The 24939-nt window shown below is 47.3% G+C and overlaps 1 protein-coding gene across 2 annotated transcripts in view; it reads left to right on the top strand.

The window, feature by feature from the left end:
* Positions 1-24939, top strand: part of ksr2 (kinase suppressor of ras 2) — an 83189-nt gene that overhangs the window by 45937 nt on the left and 12313 nt on the right. The window contains exons 6-14 of one of the 2 annotated variants that reach the window (XM_042337805.1): positions 5300-5369; positions 6171-6254; positions 7675-7742; positions 8337-8455; positions 11565-11733; positions 14419-14460; positions 15297-15363; positions 17253-17304; positions 20630-21006. In XM_042337805.1, coding sequence (XP_042193739.1) covers positions 5300-5369; positions 6171-6254; positions 7675-7742; positions 8337-8455; positions 11565-11733; positions 14419-14460; positions 15297-15363; positions 17253-17304; positions 20630-21006 — 1048 coding nt within the window. The remainder of the gene's footprint in view (positions 1-5299; positions 5370-6170; positions 6255-7674; positions 7743-8336; positions 8456-11564; positions 11734-14418; positions 14461-15296; positions 15364-17252; positions 17305-20629; positions 21007-24939) is intronic. The other variant, XM_042337804.1, reaches the window with a different exon arrangement.

Here is a 24939-nt window from a genome sequence, read left to right as displayed (position 1 = left end):
TCAATCCTTCACCCACAAGGGGCTGTTGCCTTTTGTTTTAATGCGTTTGCCGAGAAAAGCTGAGTTTTATTAAGGACTAAAAATCCACTGCAGGCAAACGGCTCTATTCGTTGTTTTTTCCTCAAAAAGACGTGTTATTGGCCCCTTGGTTTTTCTATCCTTTGCTATTATTTTAGCAACGTTGTGTTATTTTTCCAATTTGAGATCTCTATGAGGCAATCACGATCCTAAAGAGCATAGATGGGCTGAATTTGAACAACATGTTTAACATGAGCACGCACTCTTTCTATCAGGAAGCATTAGACTGGAGCTAAGTGTTTACCTGCTAGCGGGAGGAAGCCAACAGTGGTCAATACAAAAGGTCTTACCTTTCTATCTCACCTATCTTCAAGCCTCCCAACTCTATTGCACCGGTCACTTTCTGACACACGGTCACACGGGATCTGTTTGGTTGAAGAAGGCCCTTTGGCCCATTTTATCTCCCATCACATTCCCTGCCATCCTCCCATCACAGTTTCTTAAACAAGTCCCGGTGTCCCGGCTACAACCACCCTTCCCGGAAACCTATTCCGATTGCTAATTACCCTCGGCCAAACATCCCGGCATCTGACCTGCAATTGCCATTTGCGGCTTTTGTTCGAGTGTTCTTGGTGCACCCAAAGGATTAAGCGTTCTGAGACGCTATCCTGCGTGGAGGGCGTTTACATAAGTGCACGTTGTTGTGGTTGTTCCGGGGGTTACGTTTTCAGTCCCCTTTAAACTATAAGCGTTTCAGATTGGAGTAACCCATTGGTTCATCGAACCTGTTAAATCCGTCAAATTTCCCAATCATTTAATAATGGATGCAGCAAATCTTGGTTGTGTATATTTGAGCCCATGAAAAAACACAGTCACCGTACTGCCCAGCAAAACCCTGCGAATCACTTTGAGACGTCTCGACGACTTGAGAAGGCAACGTATCAAATAGAAGGATTGATATTTTTTATTTCATTGATATATTTTATTATTTAGACTGTCTGTGGGACGTTGCTGTGCACAATTGGCTGCCGCGTTTCACCCACAAAATATACATTCGCTTCACTTTTACGGTATATTCTGTGAGGTTCTTGGAGACGTTTCAACGACGTGATAAGGCTCTATGTCAATTGCAAGGATTATTGTTATTATTATTGGGTTGTGCCTCACTTTTGTATCGAGACTTTTTCTTTCCAGCCAGTCGGTCGGAAATACGCTGGTGCTAATCCCTGCTTAGCATTCTCTCCCTCCCCCCTCCCTCCCTCCCTCCCTGCCTCCCTCTCTACCTTTCACGTTCTGAGACTTTAGTTATCACTGGGATTAGCCACCGCAGCCCAAGGAAACTGATGGAGACGCATTTGAACATCTGCTGTGCCCCGAAGGTGCCAAGTGATTTCATTGGGACTAACTGTCCTTGACAACATTCCCCTAACTGTTGGGGACTCCGAACTGCACTGATTTAATTCGAGTCATCATTTACCAGATGTGTTCATTGAAGCGCGCTGTATCATTTCACCGCGCCGTTGTATAAGCCTGATCAGGTAGCTCCCCGACTTCTCTTCCTTTCTCTCGACTTTCTGTCTCGGTGGGGGTGCAGGGATTCTTCCTGTTGACCCCGCACCTCTTTCTCTTTGGTCCTCGCTGGACAAGTGACATCGGTGGCAAGCTGTGCGGTGCAGTTTAGCTCCAGCGGTTACCCTCACCCAACACAAGCTCTGGAGTCCCCAAGCCTTGGCTCTTTCTTCCCAACCTGCGCCTACTACTCCGTGGAAGGAGCAAAGCAGGGTGCGTCCCTCCAGAAATGGGGGAGGAGGGAGAGGGTACACATTCCATTCCAAACCTTATTTTGTTTATGTAACTTGGACGCTGTGAGCCTCTTTTCAATGACGTTTGAAAAACAGCTTCCCACGCAATTACCCTGTACTTGCATGGCAAAGCTCCCTCTGATCATCTCTCAGAATGCGCTCTCTTTCTTTCTCTCTCTCTCTCTCTCTCTCTCTCCCTCTCAGGAGGTTCGCATCCTATTTACCTAATCCCAGAAAGGTATTGGGTGCAGGTTGGCAATAGCCAAGGCTTGGGGACCCCAGACTGTGCGTTGGGGTAACTGATGGAGTCTAACCAGCTGAAGGCCTCATACCCAGTGTCTCGCCAAAGCAGCACCATTCATATCAAGAAAGCGATGGTTGGAAAATCGAGGGAGTGAGCGGGGACAAGGGAGACACTGCGGGCGACAGACGAGACGCAATTCAGAGCTGAGGGCACCCGAAGAGGTTTTTCTTTTTTTAAGAAAAAAAAACATGAAGCCCAGTTAATCTGGATGCATTTCTCGTTCAATAAAGCCACTCCGACATCTTTTCTGAAAGAAAAAAGTACTGCGATTGATGAACTGGAAAATGATTAATCTTTTGGACACAAAGGCTGGTTAGCTCAAGGGACAGATGGCCTTTGGCACAGTTTAAGTTCCCCCCTCAGTGTCACAATTCATTGTTCAAAACTGAAAATCCAAAGCTTAGTTTCAGGTGATTCCTAGGTTGACACCTTAGGGCAAACCGTCAGGTTCAATCTTAATCACTCAACATGCTACTCAAAGGCCATGGTGAACTTATCACAAGGAAATCTTATTCTAGAAAGGAACTTTATCTGCAACCCATCCAGTCGGCTTGTGTTTCTGACGAAACACCATATTGAAATGACATGGAAGGGATTTCCAGCCGGGTCGGGATTCACTCTGTTTCCCTTTACAGGAAATGTTTTTCCTCACCCCCAAAAATATACACTCGATTCACTTTACAGTATATTTCTGTGAATCGCTTTGGGATGTCTAATAATAATAAAAATAATAATCCTTGCATTGGATACAGCGCTTTTCACGTCTTCTAGACATCTCAAAGCGCTTCACAGAATACACTGTAAAGTGAATTGACTGTATATTTTGTGGGCCAAATGCGGCAGCCAATTGCGCACAGCAGCGTCCCACAAACAGTCGTGGATTAAGTGACCAAATTATTATTTTTCTTCATTTTTTCTTGAGGGATTATTATCAGGTGTGTGGAGTGAGGAAGCTTGCCTAAGGTTTCACCCTGCTGGGAATCAAACCCAAGTCTCTCGCTTGCGAGGCGTGTGCTCTAACCACTGAGCTACAGGACTCCACGTGACTCCAGGTCTAGAAGACGTGATGAGGCGCTATATTGAATGCAAGGATTATTATTATTATTGTTTCAGAGTCCAGGATTCGGGCCAATTGTTGGAATTTGGTCTTATTTGAAGCTTGAAATTTGAAGCTTTTTTTTCTGTGGTTTCTCAGGCTGAGAGAGCGATAAACGAAAGAGATAGAGAGAACGAGAGAGAGAAAGAGGGAGACGGGGTAAAGAGTTAACGAGAGAAAAGAAGTGTTAGATGCCTTCAATCCCCCCGCCTCGCCCCTCTCTTTGTTTATCTTTACAATCCCACTTGGAAACCAACCTCTTCGAATGCGCCTATAGTCATCTCGCCCTCCCCCCTTCTCCCTCACTCGGTATCCAACCCCGCTGTGCAGTGCTCCGAGACATTATTCTACGCGAAGGACACCGTACATATGCCAATCGTTCTTATTGCTCTCCTCCTGATGTGAAAATCTCTTTTTAAAAGAAAAAAAAAACCCACAAGGATTATTCTTAATTCAATAAAAACGCTGAAACGTTTCGAGCTGTTAAATGTCCCGTGCAAAATTGTCATGAAAGATTCCCTCCGCTGCCGAAAGACACAAGTGGTCCTTTCAGCCCCGCTGAACAATGAAAGATTGCTTCGTCGAGAAGCCAATGGATTGCTTATTGCCAGACGTGTGACATCTCTGGCTGCCTTCCCCTTCCTTCCCCGTGAAGAACCAGCTTGGCTCTTGCTTGCTATCAGCTCATGATAGCCCAGCGAACTGCTGTGAACATCCCATGTGAGGAATCGGAAGCTTTTGAGTTCACATCATTGGGCTCCAAAGAGCAGCGAGCGGCACGGATTTTAATTGAAATTAATTGCGCTAAACGGGGGGTGGAGAAGAGAAGTGGGGGGGGGGGGCGGTGGGGGGGGGGGGGCGGGGAGGGGGAGTTTCAAACGAGAGAGAAAAATCAGTCTGTCAGATTGTGTGCAGTGCTGAGCTGTCACCCTTTGTCCCTGTCATTTTTTTTACAATTTAAATTATTTGAATCGTTATCGCGGACACTGAGAATTCCCCCCTTGTCCACTCAACGGGCGGGAATGATGTGCCAAGCCACCAATTATAACAGTCACCCTTGCATTTCATACAGCGCCTTATCACGTCGTCGAGACGTCTCAAAGCGCTTCACAGGATATACTGTAAAGTGGATCGACTGTGTATTTTGTGGGCGAAACGCGGCAGCCGATTGCGCACAGCAGCGTCCCCGCAAACAGCTGTGGATTGAGCGAGCAATTTTTTCTTTTGAGGGACTATTACCCTTCCGGAAAGCGATCGGCCAATCGACTGCTAATCAACCGGGTTCCTACTTCCGCTTGGAGTGGGGGAGCGAGCGTGGGCGTCAGAAGGACTCCAGGACGCAGTTCCAGAGAGAGGAAGGCAGCATGTCTGAAAGCCCGACTGAGCTCAGCCGATCTGTTCTGTGAAGAGCTTTGCTGCTTTGAGCGTTGTTGGTGAATCGTGTCGGAATGGAAACGTGCGTTTCTGCGTTCAGAGGGGCACTCAACCCAAGCACGGAACGATATCACAGGGGCCGAAATACTTCAGTGGAAACGCTCCGAGTTCATCCACCCGTTGAGCCTCATCTTCCCCCCGGGTGCTCACTTTAACGGGCTGTGCGTTACCGAGTGCATTGGGAGCCTGTCTGGGGCTTCCAGTGTCAGGTTGGAAATAACTGCAATTACTGCTCGTGGTGGAACTTAATGAAAGAGATGCAGGAATTATCACGCACGGTTTCACTGCTGTTTTCAAACCAATTAATGCCCTAGCACCCACGTCGGCATGCGCAACTCTTAAGACCGATGCTCGGCGGAATCGGCCCAAGCTCATTACTTCGGTGGCCACTTTGTGGAGTCCTGAGGCGTAGTGATTAGAGCGCTTGCCTCGCAAGCGAGACGACTTGGGTTCGATTCCCGGCGGGGAGAAACCTTAGGCGAGTTTCCTTACTCCACTCGCCTCTGTTTACCTGGCAGTCAGTAGGAACCCGGTTGTTAGTCGATTGGCAGATCACTTTCCAGGAGTAATAATCCCTTCAAAATAATATTTTTTTATATAATAATAATAATTATTACTTGTCTTTCTCTCTTTCCTCTCTCTCAGATACGCTATCAGTGCCTCGATGGTCTCCACAGATTCCTCGCAGAGATCTGGGGAACTCAATAAAACACAGGTATGGTACACTGAAGTCATATCACCGATGTGTTTCCCCCACAAAATACAGTCAATTCACTTTACACTACACACTGTGAAGTGCTTTGAGACGTCGCGATGACATGATGAGGCCCTATATCAAATGCAAGGATTATTATTATTATATCCGCCTATGAATTGTCATTCCAGTTAACAGCGAGTGCAGTAAGCAAAAGAGATTCATTTATTATTTTGTTAAGAACTTCTATCGATCCCACGAAAAGTTCGCTGCTGCTAATTTAGTCGAATAAGACTGTTCGAGACGACACAATCCCTGGTGTTAAATTACCCGGTGACAATGCATACACTTTTTAAAACGTTCCTTACTATCAAAAGAAATTGCTTTGAAACAAGCAAAGGTAGATTTAATCCTTTGAATGGAAATTTGCTGCAATATGTCTATGGATGTCTCTGGTGAGTAGGTAAAATGACAACAACAATAAAAAGAGGCCTTTTACTTTAACATGAATCTGTCAGATAACATTACTCATACCTTATTAATCTCTAACCCCTCCCCGCCCCCCTTTTGAGATTGTCACTGGAGTCTTACAACCCGCACGTTAAGTACAAGTCACATAAAGTATGGCTCGATTGTTTTTTTCTGTCAAAATAATTATTTTTCTCTTTGCACGCTCTCTCTGTTCCCATTTAGTGGCTTGTTTATTTACCTTATTAAGCCTGCGCCGTGCGTTTTTTTTTTAATGTGTAATGAAAGATTCATTTCCATCGGGACCGCAATAATATATACTTTGACAATAATCTTCCCCTTGTCTTCTCGCAGATTTTCCACCAAATACTGGATGTCTCAGACATGCACGGTGTGTGGCAAGGGGATGCTATTCGGCTTGAAATGTAAAAACTGCAAGTACGTTGCCAAACCCATGTGGACCAGTGTGTCTGAGGGAAAGGGGAATCATAAAATCAGAAGAATATTGCAACACAGAAGGAGGCCATTCGGCCCATCGTGCCCGCGCTGGCCCTTTGGAATCAATCAGTCTTACTCCCTGCTCTTTCCCCATAACCCCTGCAGTTGCTTCCTTTTCAAGTACTTATCCAATTCCCTTTTGGATAAGTTGAATCTGTTTCCACCAGCCTTTCAGGCAGTGCATTCCAGACCGTAACAACTCTCTGGGTAAAAAAAAAGGCCCCTCATCTCTCTGATTCCTTTGGCAATTATCTTAAATGTATCTCAGTGGTTAGAGCACTCGCTTTGCAAGCGAGAGACCTGAGTTCAATTCCAGGCAGAGGGCGAAACCTTGGGCAAGTTTCCTTACTCCACACAGAGCCTAATAATAATCCTCCAAAACCAAAAAAAACAATAATAAATTGGTCATTTTCAATCTACGACTGTTTGTGGGACATTGCTGTGCGCAATTGGCTGCCGCGTTCGCCCACAAATATACAGTCAATTCACTTTACAGTGTGTTCTGTGAAGCGCTTTGGGACGTCCTCCCGACGTGAAAAGCGCTATATCAAATGCAAGGATTATTATTATTATTAAATCTATATGTCCTGGTTACTGACCACCAGCCACTGAAAACAGTTTCTCCCCATCGACTCTATCAAAAGCCCTCATAATTTTGAACACCTCTATTAAATCTCCCCTTCACCCCCCCCCTGCTTTAAAGAGAACAATCCCAGCTTCTTTAGACTCTCTACATGGCTAAAGTCACTCATCCCTGGTACCATTCTGGGAAATCTCTTGACGGTGGGGCGGGCAGGCAGGTCGGGGGACATGGAGCAGGCCGGGGCCCGCTGAGTGGAGGGAGCGGACAGGTCGGTTTGGAGATCCTGCAGGAATTGTCAGCTTGCAATCTGGAATCACCCGACAAAACGTGCCCATCAAAGTGACAGTGCCTTTGTTATGGAATTTGCTTTGCGCCCTCTTCCCCTTTGACGTACGAGAGCATTAAAAGGTTCGGAGTTATACTTTCTGACAAGTTCCCACAAAGGCATTTGTCTTGAGAAGTGGTGCGTGAAAGCTGGCCCTGAGCAATTTTTTTTTTCTTTTTTTTTTAACGTGAAAGATGTCATTCGACCAATGTATTGTGCGGCACCAGCCTTGCTCAGCCAGTAGCTCTCGCCTCTGAGTCAGAAGATAGTCGGTTCAAGCCCCCACCCCCGTCAGGACTTGCAACTCATCCAGTCTAAGCTGTAAGAGGTGCCGTACTTCGGATGAGACGTTAAATCAAGGTCCCGTCTGCTTGTCCCGGTGGACGTTAAAAGATCACGTGGCTCTATTCGAACAGGCCTGATCATCTTTGATGTTTTTCTTTCCTCGCCAGATTGAAGTGCCATAACAAATGCACAAAAGAAGCACCACCTTGTCATTTACTCATCATCCACCGTGGAGGTAAGGCTCCCACCACAACCCGCACCCCCCCCCAACACAAAGAAAAAACATGATCCTTTTACCCTGAGAGGCGTCGATCCTTCAGCCCGAGATTTTTGTTTGGTTTCAGCCGCGAAAATGCGAAAATGCCGACAATATCTACGTCTGACACTCGTTGAAAGACTCATAAGATCCGTGAACACAAACTCGCATTTAAACTGCGCGTTTCTCCCACGAAATACACGGTCAATTCACTTGCAGTATATTCCACGAAGCGCTTTGAGACGTCTCGAAGACATGATGAGGCGCTGTACTATATCAAGCGCGAGGATTATTATTAATTCACGTCGGGAGGATGCCCCAAGACACTGTACAATGAAATCAAACATAAGCAAGTGTACCCCTGTCGTTTATCCCCCTTTAGATATCCGTATTCCATAGGCAGATGAAGATAATATTCCTTCTTCTGTTAATGGAGCTGAACTTATTCCCCGACTGCTTGTCAATTAGGCCATTAATTGCAGAATAAAGCGCAAAGTCACACCCGGGTAATAACAGCCCTTCTCTCCTCACTCGTTCCCCTCTCTCTGTCTCTCTGTCTGTGTGGTTTTTCAGCAAGACTTGTGCGGACAGAGTCGGTGCCCTGCGATATTAACAACCCACTTAAGAAGCCGCCCAGGTACACGGATCTACACTCCAGCCAAACTCTGCCCAAGACCAACAAAATTAACAAGGTAAGTTCACCGCGCTTGCCTTCCTTACACTTGTAAATGTGCGGTTGTGGAACGTCCACTGGTCAGGTTACACTTACGGTGAGACTTGATGGTCGAGAAGCTAAATCTTCTAAATATTAATATCAATCCTAAAATATTTCGCCCACAAAATACGCAGTTATTTCACTTCACAGGATGTTCTGTGAAGCGCTTTGAGACGTCTCAACGACGTGATGAGGAGCCGTATCAAACGCAAGGATGAACCTTAGTGCTATTAAATCTCATGTGCAGCGCCTATTTTAATAATCCCTCCCGATCCCCATTTAACCTGATCCCAGTTTTGCGATGATCCTGGTTTTACTCTTATCCCAAATTTATCCTGATCTCTATTCTACCTTAATCCCACAGAAACTTACAGCAGCCCATTGTACCTGCGCCGGCTCTTTTAAAAGAGCAATTCCTTTCATTCCCATTTACCTGCCATTTCTCTCCCTGTAGAACACCCCTTGCCACCTACACCCCTTTAGCTATCCATATTCCCTTTCCCTTTCGACAGCAAGTTTGATCCGCTGAAAGACTGCGTGTTTTTCTGTACCAGGCCAGACTTTTCGACAAGTTCTGACTGTAATCTCCTCCAGCCTTGCAATTAGCCAGCGCACCTCCTTAATGGATAAATTACTGGTCACTTTCACTAGCAGATGATGGAGCCTTTGTTTACATCCATTGAGATGGTTGGCACATTAGCACAGGGTGCCTGCCTGCTATTATAACAAGCTGCTGGTTACACAGCAGATGGTTAGCATCTCAACGAGGGGAAAACACTGACAGAGACCGGCATCAAATTGCCCTAATGCTTTCCAGAAATGAGTGGGTTGTTAAGTATAGGTTATTGAGCAAATGAAGGCTTCCTGCTGAAATGATCAGTGCAGTGCATCAATTCGGTGCCTGCGGTTAAATGCCTTCCAAATATTGTAACAATAATAATCACCGTAATAGCGATGATGATAACCCTCGCATTTGACATCGCGCCTTTGACGTCGGGAGGATGACTCGAAGCCCTTCGCAGGACTTACGGTGAAGTGTAGCGACCGACGACACTTCGCGGTGTGTCCTGCAAGCTAATGAGACAGTTTGTGCACAGCGGTTTCCGGCAAAAAAAAGACATGCTCTGCACGAACAATTTTATCTATGATTGTCGGCCACGATGCCGGGAGTGTGTGGTGTGGTGGGTGGGGGGAGAGAGATGAATTCTCTTCTCTTTTTCTCGAGGAGATCTTTAACGTCCACCTGAACAGGCACAGGCGGGACCTCGAGTTAACGTCTCACCTGAAGGACAACACCTCTTAACAATGCAGAGCTCCCACTCACCCCGAGCCCTGCCACCCGAGTATCAGTGTGTGCATTCAAGTCTGACAACCTTCTAACTCAGAGGAAAAAGTGTGCTACCACTGAACCAGGCTGCTAATAAATAATAATCCCCGCCCCACCCCCCAAATCATTCACTTCACACCTGTTTGCCGGAACGCTGCTGTGTGCATATTGGCTGCTGTGTTCGTCTACACAATACTCAGTCGCAACACGTTACAGTAAATGCTGTGAAGCACTTTGCGATGTTCCGATAGTGTGAAAAGGCGCTGCATCGAACGCAAGATTTTCCTTCCTTCTGACAGGAGATTTTTTTTTGGGGGGGGGGGGGGAGGGAGTGGGGGTGGAAACTCGCCATTTGCCTAACTCGCTGCTCCTGATAACTCGTCGGTGAGCACTTTCCCTTCAGAGTGACTTATTAACCGTAACAATTAGCAGAAAACCCTTTCTCATAATTCTTTCTCTTAAAGCACAATGGAGGCGCTGCCTTAGTAATGAATTTGTTTGCTATAATTACCCTCAATAGCCCAGGACAATATTCTGTGTTTTAGACGTTATTAAGGTTTAATCAACAGAATCCAGCAATTGGATTAGACTTAAACCAACTGATAATGTGCTGTGTTTAAGAACAGAAGTCCACATTTTAATTAAATCTTTTAGGTTCTTCCAGGGAAAATATTTACGCAGGTTTTGTGCATGCCATGCGGATCTAATTAACAGAGGATAGGTGTCAGCTTGGCTCAGAGGGGAGACTTCCTCCCCACGTGACACTTACCGTATTAAATGCAAAGATTTATAATCTTTATAAATTATAATCTCTGCTTTATAATCAACAGCAACAATATAGTGCCCTTCAGGCCGGGCAGCGTCTCAGAGCCCTTAAACAATGCGAGTGTTCCCTCGGTGCTCTTGCCCCTGAGTCAGAAAGTTGGGGGTTCAAGCCTACACGTTGGGGCTTTTGATCTCTTAGTCCAGGCTGACACTCCATTCCAGTGAAATTGTAACGCAGAGGTTTAGAGCACTCGCCTCGCATGCTAGAGGACCTGGGTTCGATTCCCAGGCGAGGTGAGTTTCCTCACTCCACGCACCTCTCTCTTTACCCAGCAGTTAGTAAGAACCCGATTGCTAGTAGATTGGCAGATCACTTTCTGGGGATAATAATCCCTTAAAAAAGAATAATAATAATTTGGTCACTCAATCCACCACTGTTCGTGGGGCACTGCTGTGCGCAATTGGCTGCCACGTTTCACCCACAAACTTCACAGTCAATTCACTTTACAGTATATTCTGTGAAGCGCTTTGAGACGTCTCAAAGACGTGAAAAGGCGCTACGGCAAATGCAAGGATTATTATTATTACTGTGGGGTCAGGGGGCTTTCTTCATTCAAACTGATCTTGCGATCGCTCAGTGAGTTTTATTCTGTGTCCCGCTCTCTCTTGCTCCCTCGCTCTCCAGTGGTTGAGGAACCCTGCTGTCACAGCTGGAGGGCTTGATCTGCAGTCACTCCACTTTACAGTATGTTCTGTGAAGCGCTTTGAGATGTCTTGGTGATGTGATTAGGCGCTGTGCCAAATACAAGGATGATTATTATCATTATTGAACGGGATGCGGTGGGGGTGGGTTGGGATAAGGTGGAGCCGTGGGATTGAGCGGATCGGGCTGCTCAGAGAATCATCGGGTCTCCTACTAACGCTGTGTATTTTTTAATACCACCCGATGACTTTACCATAGGTTGAGTTTCCGACCTCCCTCTGTCTTTCGCAGGATCACATCCCCGTGCCCTACCAGCCGGACTCCAGCAGCAACCCGTCGTCCACCACCTCCTCAACACCCTCCTCGCCAGCTCCTCCGCTGCCTCCCAGCGCCCCACCCCAGTCACCTCTTCACCCCTCGCCCCAGTGCACCCGGCAACAGAAACAATTCAACCTACCAGGTACCATCTCTCACACGCTCCGCCAAACCGCGATTTCGAGTAGAAATTACCCCGGTTAATGTGGTCTGAGACGGGAAAGGTGTACGTGAGATGGTGTGTCGGCCTGGCTCAGCAACAACAACAACAACAACAACAAAATTACATTTGTAAAGCGCCTTTCACGTCGGGAGGACGTCCCAAGGCGCTGGACAGACAGAGTTTCGGACCCGAGCTGAGGGTCCGGGTGGGGGAGGGCAGGGGGGGGGAAGCAGAGAGATCGAAAGCACGGTCGAAGAGGAGGGTCTTGAGGTGGGTCTTGAAGGTGGCGAGGGAGGGAGCGAGACGGAGGGGCTGCGGGATGGAGTTCCAGAAGGTAGGGGGCAGAGTGGTGGAAGTGGGGCGAGCAAGGCGGGGGATGTGAAGCAGGCCAGATCCCGCTGAGCGGAGGGAGTGAACAGGATGGTTAGGGGATTAGGAGGTGGGAGAGGTAGGGCTCAGTGGGAAAGCGCTCTCACCTCTTGAGTCAGAAGGTTGTGGGTTCAAATCCACCATCGAAACTTGGAATCACATAGTCCAGGCTGACCCTCCGATGCAGTGCTAGGGTTGTGTGTTGCATTGTCGGAGGTGCCGTCCTTCGGATGAGACGTTAAACCCGATTGTGAGACATTAAACCCTGTTCAGGTGGACGTTCAAGATCCCGCGGCGCTATTTGAAGGGAGTTTCTCTCTCCCAGTGTCCTGGCCAACAATCCCCCAAATAAAATTGGTCACTCAATCCATGACTGTTTGTGGGACGCTGCTGTGCGCAACTGGCTGCCGCGTTTCACCCACAACATACACAGCCATTTCACTTTACATTATATCCTGTGAAGCACTTTGAGATGTCCTGATGACGTGATAAGGCATTATATCAAATGCAAGGATTATTATTATTATTATTATAATACAGCCCCTTTTCATGGTGCTTTTTTTCTTTTTTTGTTCCGCTATAAAAATCATTTTTTTAAAAAAAAGCACAACAAAAGAGCCTCTTATTTCAAAGTGGTTGTGATTTCTTTAAGGCTAGCCTTCCTTGGATCAGCAACGATTAGTTATAATAATCTCCCACTTTGCGATAATATTCCCCAATTCAGCTGTGATTATTCTTTTTCTCCCCTCTCTCCTGTGGTGGATTGTCATCAGTTCGTAGAATGTTAATACGTGCGTCAAGACCCGGCTCTGCTTCGCGATGCATTTCAACGACATGATTGTGTGTCAGCCTGGCTCAGTTGTTGACCTCTTCTCTCGGAGTCAGAAGCTTGTTGGTTCAAGCCCCACGTCGGAGCTTGGAATCCCATAGTCTAAAACGATGCTCCAATGCAGCCCCGGCTGCCGCGTTTCGCCCACAAAATATACAGTCAATCCACTTTACAGTATGTTCTGTGAAGCGCTTTGAGACGTCTCGAAGACGCGATAAGGCGCTGTATCAAATGCGAGGATTATGATTATTGTTATTATTATTATTATCGGTGCAAGTAATGCTGCTGACAAAACGGACACCGGTGTTTGCATGGTGACAAAAGGCACGTGTGGGTGTCCTCGAAATTAAAGCCTGAGTGAAATCAGGAATAGATTACAGTCATTTTCACATCGATTGAGGCTAAACTTGCTGTAAAGTACAGCAATCAAACTCTTCACCTAGTCAATATTTCACATGGATCTAAGTAGATGTGGTCGAAGTGATAGCTTGTTAAGTGTTGGTTGAAGACAGATAGAGAGGGGGAGGGAAGGAGTGTAAGATGGAGTGAGTTGGGGGTGAGAGTGAGGGGTTGCGGGAAATTGTTCCAGAGGGTGAAGGAGGGAGGAACAGTGGCTTAAAATCTCAGTCTTGAGGCAAATTTGTACCTATTGCTGCTGAGAATTAACGAAAAAAATAATAATGCTTGCACTTGACACAGCGCCTTTCGTGTTGGGAAGACGTCTCAAAATTGATACTGTGACGTGTAGTGGCTGTGTATTTTGTACGCGAACGCAGCAGCCAAATTTGTACACTGCAACGTCCCACAAACATCCAGGGAATTGTTGGCCAGAACACCGGGAGATCTTGAACGTCGCCTGAGCAGACGTAGACGGGACCTCGGTTTAAGGTCTCATCCCAAGGATCTTGCAATACTCTGTCGAAGCATCAAGGGAGGCTGCGTGGGCTCCAAGTCCAAAACCAGCTCCCGAGGGCAACTGCGGAAACACCCGTGGCCACTGCACTTTACGGTGAAAATCATGGGTTCTCTTTGAGGCGTCAGCCATTTGGGCAAGTGAAAGGCGCGACATACAAATGTACAGTAATTTGATGTTGTCGATGTTGTTGAAATGCAAGTAATTGTCACTTGTCGCTCGTTGCTTCTAGTCGTGCGCCGTCCAGCAGAGAGAGCTGGGTTTAGTGGAGGGAATGGGGAAAGAGCGGGGGAGCGGGACTGATTGGGTTGCTCTTCCAAAGCACAGGCACAGGCACGATGGGCCGAATGGCCTCCTTCTGTGCTGTAATATTCTGTGATTCTATGGTTACGGGAGCGACGGCAGAATCTGTGAACAACTTGGGGGGAGTGGAGGTTCTCAGCAAAGTTCCCGTAGAGGGGTTGACAGGGGTTGACTTGACAGTTGGTCTCGTGCGTTGGTGTTTTACTTGGGCCTGATTGCTTTGCTTACAGTTCTGCCTTTTCTCTGTTGCAAGCTTCCCAATATTTCAAATACAAGCAGCAATTCATCTTCCCAGGTAAGCCATCTTCCCTCCGTCCTCGTCTTTTTTTTGTGGGGGTGATCAGCCGGGCGTCTGACACGTACGTCAACCCATCACCGTTGCTTAAGAGTCTCCAAACCCAACTGAGAATTCCATGCGTCCCAACTACACTTGGAAATTCCAGCGATAGATCGTTGGAATGCAATGTGCCCTCTTTCTCTCTCTCTCTCTCTCGCTCGCTCTCCCTGGAGGGACGGATCCTGCTCACCTAATTCCGGAAAGTATTAGGCGCAGGTTGGCAAGAGCCAAGGCTTGTGGGGTTGTGGGGTGGGGGGTAACTGCTGGAGTCTTAACCAGCTAAAACCCTGCGAGGCTTGCCATTGATATCTGTCCTTTCCGATGAAGCCATCTCTTTGACATCTTGTTAACGTCAAAACAAAATCGCTGCACGTCCTTTAGACGCACTTTCTCACCCCTCTCTCTCTCTCTCTCTCTCTCTCTCTCGTTTTTTTTTGGCCCTTTAAATTATTAACATTTGGGTTTCTTCAATGAATTGAGTCATGTGCGTGTCAATCGAATTAGGGGCAAGAGGACCCTTTGATAAATATTTGACTAGCAGATATGAATAAATTCATACCGTTTCTATTTGATTTCATCGAGATTCAGGCACCTATTTTTAATTAGCGTGTTCGCTTTGAGACCCTGGACTGCGCTGAGTGCCTTTATTTGATGTATGATTAATGATTACCTTTTTTTTTAATTGTCAGAATTGTAATCTCTCTGGTTTACCCTCTCGCCTCTCTCTCTTTCTCTCTCTCTCTCTCTCTCTTTCTGTCTCTCTCTCACACTCTCTCTCTCTGTTTGTTCCCAAGACGTCGCACCTGAGACACAGAACCGTACTCCACAAGTCATCCTGCACCCCGTCAACTCCGAACCTGTGTAAGAGGTTTTGCTTTCATCCGGGCCTGGGTTTCAGTCAACCCCTCCGAAAACGTATCGGCAAGTGTGGGTCATCCTGGCTCAGTGGCCGCGCTCTCGCCTCTGAGTCAGAAGGTCGTGGGTTCAAGCCCCACGTCGGAACTTGGAATCACATAGTCTAAGCTGACGCTCCAATGCAGCGCTGGTGGGGGTGGGAGAGGGGCGTTGAATTGTCGGTGGTGTCGTCTTCCGGATAAGATGTTAAACCGAGGTCCTGTTCAGGTGGACGTTAAAGATCCCACGGCGCTATTCGAAAAGAGAAGTGGGTTTCTGGCCTGGCCAATAACCCCCCCCACCCCCCCACCCCCAAATAAAATTGATCACTCGCTCTTCGTGGCTGTTTGCGGGACGTTGCTGTGCGCAAATTGTGCCGCCGCGTTTGCCTGCACATACACAGTCACTCCACTTCTTGGTAAAATCCCTGTGAAGCGCTTTGAGACATCGGGTAGTGATGAGACGAGATGGAACTTCACCGACTTACAGTAAGTTATCATTAACAGTAAGGGTCCGAGTTCACTATATCAAATGTAAGAATTATTCAAATTTATTATTATTATTCACTGTTAAGTGTTTATAGTTTCGGGCAGATTTTAAACTACTGAGTTGAGTTATAACTTTGCAACAGACATTCTATTATTTATACCACTTGTCCTCTGGTTTGTACATATCTCCAATACAGATGAAATAATGCCAGGCGTAATTCAATTGAGTGCTACAGAATGAAATCATAACTCCACAAGAGGAAAGCCTAAGTGGTTTACAAATGTCAGCAGAACCATGAGATCGAATTAGTGGTTTAACCTCCCATTTACGCTTATAATATTAGCCCCTAGTTTATTTTACGAGCATGTGTTAATTGTGACAGAATAGTTTGAAGGTATAACCATCTCCTGTTTCATAACCATACGTTAGTAATATCTTTTTTCAGCAGCAGATGAACAGGAAATGCCCAATAATTGATATTTACACACAGAAACATACTCAAACACGAACGCAAAACACACAACGAACATTTGGTATGGTTAATACTTTTTCCCCTGACTTCCCTCTATTATCTTCAGTTCCTTCTCCACCTTCTTTCCTTTCCCTCCTGGATTTATATCATGATCAATTGATTCTAGAAGTACAACAGTCTGCAAATACAATCAGCTCTATTTGCCCTTTTAAAGCTTTTCGGCCTTTTCCCCTCTACGTCCTTAACGCCACACGACTGCACCCTTTTAAAGAGCAAACCCTCCAGCCAATAGTTTTGTAGAATAATAATAATCCTTGCATTTGATATAGCGCCTTAGCACGACATTGAGACCTCTCGAAGCGCTTCACAGAATACACTGCAAAGTGGATTGACTGTGTATTTTGTGGGCAAAACGCAGCAGCGAATTGCACACAGCAGCGTCCCACAAACAGTCGTGGATTGAGTGACCAATTTAGTATTTTTTTGGAGGGATTATTACCCCGGGAAAGCGATCCTCCAATCGACTAACAACCGGGTTCCTACTTACTGCAAGGTAATCAGAGGCGTGTGGAGTAAGGAAACACGCCTGAAGTTTCGCCCCGCCCAGGAAATGAATTTGAGATGACTATTAAAGATTCTCACCTCGTTCAAGATCCGTCTCGAGACCTTCTTCTTCGATCGCTCTTTCGGTCCATCTTTCCCTCCCACCTGCACCCCAACACTCCCTCTGGGCTCCCGCCCCCAGCTCGGGCGACAAGCCAGGATTGTGTAAGCGCTGTGTAAATGTAAATTTGTGTTGTGTTGTACCAAAGCTACTGTGACTGAGGCGCTGGTGTTTGAGGGGCCTTTTCTGCTCTACGCACAAGTCTGACTAAAGCACTAACTCTTCTTCCAGCAGTGAAGGAGCTCCATCACTTCGAGTGGAAGTCAATGAGCCCTTGTCAGAGGTACGTTGGAAATGACTGCGTTCAATAAGTCTTGAGAACGCTTTGCTGGTATCAGGGCATCAGCCTGGCTCAGTGGGTTCACTCCCACCTCCGAGTCAGAAGGTTGTGAGTTCAAACCCCTTGCTGGGATTTTGAGCTCACGCGGTCTTAGGCTGAGACTTGTGGGCAGCGCTGCAGTTGTTGGAGGTGGCGTCCTTTGGATGAGACCTTAAGCTCAGGTTTGTGCTTTGTTCAGGCCGATCCCACGGCATTATTCGAAAAGAGAAGAGAGTTTCTGTCTCCCGGGGTCCTGGCCGACAATCCCTCGGATAAAATTCAGTTCACTTTCTTGACAGTTTTTCATGGGACATTGCTGTGCGCTACTTGGCTGCTGCGTTGAATACACAGTCACTTCACCTGGTAGTAAATCGAAACATAGAAACAGGAGGAGGCCATTCAGACCGCCGAGCCTGTTCCGCCATCCTATAAGATCACGGCTGATCTGTATCTCAAGTCCAATACCTGCCTTTGCCCCATATCCCTTAATAGCCTGACCTAACAAATATCTATCCACCTCAGTCTTGAAAGATGGGAATGAATCCAGCACCCAGTCTTTTTGGGGGAGAGATTTCTAGATTTTCCCAATCCTTTGGGTGAAAAACTGCCTCTTAATTTCACTCCTAAATGGCCTAGCTCTAATTTTAAGATGATGCCCCCCTTGTTCTGGTTTCACCCACCAGAGGAAATAGTTTCCGTGAAGCGCTTTGAGACAACTCGATGACGTGACAACCAGAGGGAGAATGAAACTCATCTGTACGTTTTTTCAAAGAGCTTTTTATTTGCGAATCAATGTCAGTGGAACTGATAAAGATGAGTGTTCGGGCAGGGATTAGAACGAGTTTAATTGCTCCTTTAGGAATTACTCGATCGATCTGAGCCTCAGACTGAGAGTTCCACGTATGCACGTCACCCACCTATGGACAATTCGCCCACAAAATATACAGTCAATTCACTTTACAGTATATCCTGTGAAGGGCTTTGAGACGTCTCAAAGACACGATACTGCGCTATATCAAATGCAAGGATTATTAGTATTATTATTATTATTTCCCTGTGTCTGGAAGAATGCACACTCTGTCCCTGCTTACCTAATTCCAGAGGTCAGTAGAGTACTTGCGAAAAAGTCTTAGGGACCTCAGTGTATGGGGGAGGTAACTGCTGGAGTTTTAACCTTGCCATTGAGAGTACTGACTGGTAAACTTCACCATGCTTGTCTGGCGAGAACCACCCTATCCGTTAGGGCTTTGTCATTTGTTTTCCTGCACAACTTCCACCCACGACGTTGACGGCATTGCAAGCCGAAAGGTCGCTCGCTCGGGCTATTATTGTAATCCAGCGTTAACAAGACTTGCAGTATTTTATCTGCTTCCCACAATGGTGATTTCCTCCTCTTTCAGCCCTCCTTTTGAATTAACAGGAAAGTCTGTTTTTTTTAAAAAGAAATGAATGGAGGCTAAACTATTCTGCGCTGTCAAGATAAACTGTTACAATCACTAGCAAAACACGCTGCACTTAAAACTCATTGGGTGTCAATAAGAAAGTTAGCACACAATATCAGTACTGGAAATCCGTTGATAATAATAATAATAATAATAATAATAATAATAATAATAATAATCCTTGTATTTGATATAGAGCCTCTCAGGTCAGGAAGACGTCTCAAAGCGCTTCACAGGATTTCACGGTATAGTGTAGTGACTGTGTGCTTTGTAGGCAGACGCGACAGCCAATTTGCGCAATATGCCCTCGCATTTCTCCGGAATTAGGTACACAAGGGTGGGTCCCTAGAGAGAGAGAGAGAGAGGGAGACAGAGAGAGAGCATAACATTCCAGATGCAGGGAAATTTCCGTGCGTAGGTGGGCGTACATATGTAGAAATCCTCAGTCTGGTTTGAACACTCTTAACTGTTCCCCGGGGTGATGGGTTTCCGCACGGGTCAGGCGCTCAGCTGACGAGAAACAACGTTGTCAAGAAGTTAGCCTTTCACAAGTACGTCGCCAGAATAGAGAAAAGTCCTCAAGGTGTGAAAACCTTAAGAAATTCCGGATTTTGGTGCCCGTGAATATTTTCGAAAGTGCAATAAATACACCGAACTTCTCTGGTCTTGGAAAAGTTGAGTGCAGTTAGTGGGTAAAGGGAGGATTTCAGACACAGCCGAAGAGGTGTCTCGATCTCCAGCCTTTGGTGAGACTAAAGATGAAATCAATTTCTCAAGACCCTCTTCTTCGACTGTGCCTACGGTTACGCTCCTACCCCTACACTCCTCGCCCTGCACCAGCTCGTGTGCGGATCCCTGACTGACCAGCGCTTTGGGACGTCTTCCAGACGCTGCGTAAATGTAATTTGTTGTTGCTTTATGTAATAACCTCCTAGACTTAACTACCCACACACACACACACACACACACACCAGGGGCAAATGAGGCTCCAATGCTCATTTGCGGAGTGTTTCTCAATAATGTCCAAGAGCTTGGGGGAAGCTCCACAGGTCAACATCTGTCCTGGGTCAACATCTGTTCTGATAGCAGATGCCGCTTGGTACAAACATATCCTAAGACGCAGCACTATTAGCAGACAGACCAAAAGGTCACGTCCTACCTCAGGTTGGTTGATCTCAGTCGGGTTTTTTCGGGTGCCCAGCCCTGGAAGCACAATTTGCGCACGGCAATGTCCCACAAACAGTCACAGAGTTGAGTGACGGATGTTATCTGGGGGGGATTGTCGGCCAGTACACCGGGAGAGAGAGAATACTCTTTTTCGAATAGCGCGGCGGGATGTTTAACGTCTACCCGTCCAGGAGGTTGGGACCTTCGGTCTAACGTCTCACCCGAAGGAGGTGAAACGTTTAATTTTATGAAAAGATCAATAATTATTGGGGGAAAAAAAGAAGCGGCTTTCAAATAAGTAACGCAAATATTTTGCGTTTCAATGTAAGTCATTATCATTACTGATATTTAACAACAATCATCATTATTTCACCCACAAAATACACAGTCACTTCACTTTACAGTATATTCTGTGAAATACTTTGAGACGCCGCGACGACATGATAAGGCACTGTTTGAATATCAAATGCGAGGATTATTATTTATTTGGAGAGCGGCGGAGCAGTGGTTGAAGCAGAAAGAGTTTAAGAGAAAACACGATGCACAGACAGAGGGCGAAGGGAATGGAGGTGGGGGAGGGGGGGGAGTTATAATAATTATTCTGATTAATATTATTGATTTTAATATCAGTTAGCCACCGCGTGGACGAGCCTGTAACCTGCGTGGTGTTGCTTTCTCAGAACGAAGGCCCCAACGACGAGGCCTACAGATCGGATGGCTCGGAGGACGACTTCGAGGAGATGAACCTCTCGCTCCTGTCGGCCCGGAACTTTCCGCGGAAGGCCAGCCAGACCAGCATCTTCCTGCAGGAGTGGGACATCCCCTTCGAGCAGCTGGAGATCGGAGAGCTGATCGGCAAGGGGCGCTTCGGCAAAGTCTACCACGGGCGCTGGCACGGGGAGGTGGCCATCCGCCTGATCGACATCGAGCGCGACAACGAAGACCACCTCAAGCTCTTCAAGAGGGAAGTCATGGCCTACAGACAGACCCGTCACGAGAACGTAGTGCTCTTCATGGGAGCCTGCATGAGCCCTCCTCACTTAGCCATCATCACCAGGTGAGTTAAAAACCGAAACCGCTGGAAACACGACTGGCAGCATCTATTGGAGAGAGGAGACTGATGCCGTCTGACCTGCTGGGTGTTCCCAGCGACTTCTGGTTTTATTTTCGGATATCCACCATCTGCGGTATTTTGCCTTTTGATCACCAGGTGAGTCTTAGCTCCATCCAGTTTCTGTCTCCGCTAGATAAAGGAAAAAGCCCTCTCACGTACCCCCGAGGCTGTGTGTTTAAGCCCCCCCCCGCCCACAACAACAACAATAAAATTACATTTATAGAGCGCCTTTCACGTCGGGAGGACGTCCCAAAGTGCTGAACAGTCAGGTGTCGGGGCCCGAGCATGGGGGAGGGGTGGTGTAGGGGTGAGGGAAGGTAGAGAGGTGGGAGGGAGACCAAAGGTACAGTCGAAGAGAAGGGTCTTGCGACCGGCCTTGAAGGAGGTGAGGGAGGAAGCGAGGCGAAGGGACCGTGGGATGGAATTCCAGAAGGTGGGGGCAGAGAGGTTGAAAGCCCGGCCACCGATGGTAGGGCGGGTCGGGCGGGAGACATGGAGCAGGCCAGAGCATGATGAACGGAGGGAGCGGGCAGGTTGGTAGGGAGTCAGCAGGTCAGAGAGGTCAGAGGGGACAAGGCCATGGATGGCCTTAAAGGTGAGGACGAGGATCTTGAACTCGATCCTCTGGGGGATGGGGAGCCAGTGGAGTCGGGCGAGGGTGGGAGTGGTGGGGTCACGGAGCCTGGTGCGCGAGAGTACACGAGCTGCAGAGATTTGGATGATCTGCAGCTCGTGAAGGGAAGAGTTGGGAAGGCCGACGAGGAGGGAGTTCCCGTAATCGAGCCTTGATGTGATGAGTGCGTGGGTGAGGGTTTGGGCAGCCTGAGGGGTGAGGCGGTGATGGAGTCTGGCAATGTTGCGGAGGTGTTGGTAGGCAGTGCCGGTCATGGCGCAGATATGGGGGAGAAAGGACAGTTCAGGGTCAAACAAGACACCCAGGTTCCTGACCGGCTTAGTGAGGTTGAGTGTGCAGCCGTGGAGGCTGATGCTGCCAACTCCTGAGGTGCGGGGGGGGGGCAGTTCCTCATTGACGGAGATGCCTGCGAATAACTCTCATAGCGTAGTGGTTAGAGCGCTCGCTCGCAAGCGAGAGGACCCGGGTTTGATTCCCGGGCAGGGCCAAACCTTAGGCAAGTTCCCTTGCTCCACACCCCTCTGGTTACCTAGCATTATATATTATTATAATAATAAAGGAAGAGGGACTTCTTATCCTCCTTAGGTTCAAGCCCCCCCCCCCACAAGTGAGTGACCAATTTTATTTGGCAATTTGTTGGCCAGGAGACCGGGAGAGAGAAACTCTTCTCCTCTCTTTTTGAATAGCGCCATAGGATGTTTTAACATCCAGGTGGTTTAATGTCTCATCTGAAGAAAGCCACTTCCGACAATACATTGCCCCCCCACCCCCCCACTAACCCACCCCCCAATACTGCATTCAAGCGTCAACTTATTCTTTGACTCCAGCCTCGACGTAGGGGCTTGAACGCACAACCTTCTGGCTCGGAGGAGAGATTTGCTGCCGACGGAACCAGGCTGACAATTGACTGCGTCGAGGGGAGAGAGAGAAAAAAAAAATTCAGTAACGTGCTTCCTGGTGAAAAACACTGGGAAAAAAACACAGCTACGCCTGCACTCTTCGGTCTTTAGCAAGTGTCACACTTGAGTTATTCTGCCCTGACCCAGGGTCATCTCATGCCGTATAGCTGCTGCTGCAGAATGTGCAATGAAGTGCCTAGCGTATGACTTGAAAACGTAAGCTGCCTGCAAAGTGGAAAAAAACAAGACATTGTTCGATTGCATGTTGAGCTCCCCTCGCCTACAAACACACAGTCACTTCCTTCGCAGCAGTTTCAAGGCAACTCACTTTGAGATGGTTTGACATTTAAAGTCACCGTGTAATAATAATAATAATAAAAATAATAATAATAATAAAGCTTGCTTTTGAGATGGCACCTTATCGTGTCAACAGTTGTAGGAAGTCAAATATTTTCTACAGTCAGACAACAGACAGTGGCTTCAAGCCTGTGACAGAAATAGATCCCTTAGGATGTTAGTAAACCTGTTCTGGTTTTGCTTATTGTCCCACCTGATCTCCTTGGATAAACCACTGCTATTTGTTTGGTCAGCCGGGTGCCTGACACATGCGGAAACCCATCACCGCGCCTAAGAGAGTCCGAAGTAAACCGAGAATTCCAATGCATCCCACCGACACATGGAAATCCCAGAGATAGATTGTCGGAATGGAATGATCTCTCTCTCGCTGGAGGGATGCATTCCTGCTTACCTACTTCTGGATAGTATTAGGCGCTGGTTGGCGATGTCAAAGCTTGGGGGAGCCCAGAGGGTATGTTGGGGTAGAACAGTCCCTGCTTATCCGATATTCTGTAATTAATGAAATGACGTGAAAAGCGCTATGTCAAATTCAAGGATTATTATTATTATTATTATACAGTACAGTAGGGGCGGTGGGGGGAGGGGGAGTTGGCGGGGGGGGGGGCAGGGGGGGTGGCAGAGGATGAAATGGTATCATGTTTGCCATCTTTCAGCACAGATCGCTGTCAGCTTTCAAGCCAGAAGGACGTAATTAGCCTCTTAGGCAGTATGCGAGTTGTCATGGATAATAAGGCGAGTCGTACAAATGGGGAGCGTGTATTGAAGCTGACAGCCGTGATCATTACTTTATCCCAGCTCTTGTTAACAGTTGTTTTGCCAGTGACTCATTCCCCTTGATGAGAAGTCTCTGGAACCCAAGCGAGTGGCTCATCAGCGTTTTCCAACGTGTCTTGAGGAGGCTGATTTGTAACCTGTTTGGCTGCAGACATGTCTTGGTTGTAATTAAGGACAGCATTGCTGAACATCCGATGCAGAGGCAAAATACCCGATTAATGAGCCCAGAGTGCCTCAGTGCACACTCTCCCAGTGTTTTGCCATTTAAAACAAATGTCCGTTTTCGCTGAACAGATATCTTGACTAAGTGCCTCCCTCCCCCACTGCCCCGCACCCCGCCCAACTTTAGTTGTCGTCCGATGATGGTTTTCGTGCCGGGAAACCGTGTAAAAATACTTTTTATCGCAGTAAAATAACTAATGCAAGTCTTCGCTGTTACTACAGTAAGCTTGCTTTTGAAATAACGCTTTATCCTAGTGGAATCCGATAAGATCTTCTAAGAGATTGGTTAGAGCACTCGCCTCGCAAGCGAGAAGACCTGGGTTCGATTCCCAGGCAGGGCAAAACCTTAGACAAGTTTTGTTACTCCACACGCCTCTGTTTACCGGATAGTAAATAGGAACCCGGTTGTTCGGCAATTGGCGGATCTCTTTTCTGGGGGTAATAAGCCCGTAAAAAAATAAATAAATAAAAATAATAATTTGGTCACTCAATCCAGGACTGCTTGTGGGACACCGCTGGGCTCAATTGGCTGCCGCGTTTTGTCCCCCAAAACACAAGCGCTTTGAGACATCCTCCTGACACGAAAGGTGGTGGGTGGGGGGGGTTGAGGTAGGGGTTCTCTGGGAAAGAGTTTCAAAGGGAAAGAGGCAGAGGTGGGGAGGTGGAACGAAACGTGAAGCCGGGCTGGAGTTCAGTAGGTGACGGGAGGGAGGAGGTACTGGGCGGTTGGGTGTCACTGGAGTTGGCAGAGAGAGGCAACAGAACGAGACGAGGCGTTTGTGTTTTTATCTGCATCGGATTGTGCAGTTTTCCAGACACTGGCCGGAAACAAAATAAAATTGCCATTCGGAAACCTTGGAGGCAGCTTTTCTTATTTTGCTGCCAGAACAAAGGGGCAGAATAACGGCATAATAATCACGGGCTGATACACAGCCAACAACTTGAAAAGGTTTCGAAAGCGCCTGGCAGTCAGAAATTGCTGTTAAGCAG

Source organism: Callorhinchus milii, unplaced genomic scaffold, assembly GCF_018977255.1.
Source record: "Callorhinchus milii isolate IMCB2004 unplaced genomic scaffold, IMCB_Cmil_1.0 Scaffold8, whole genome shotgun sequence".
Classification (NCBI taxonomy): Eukaryota; Metazoa; Chordata; class Chondrichthyes; order Chimaeriformes; family Callorhinchidae; genus Callorhinchus; species Callorhinchus milii.
This window is presented reverse-complemented; position numbering and strand designations above follow the sequence as displayed.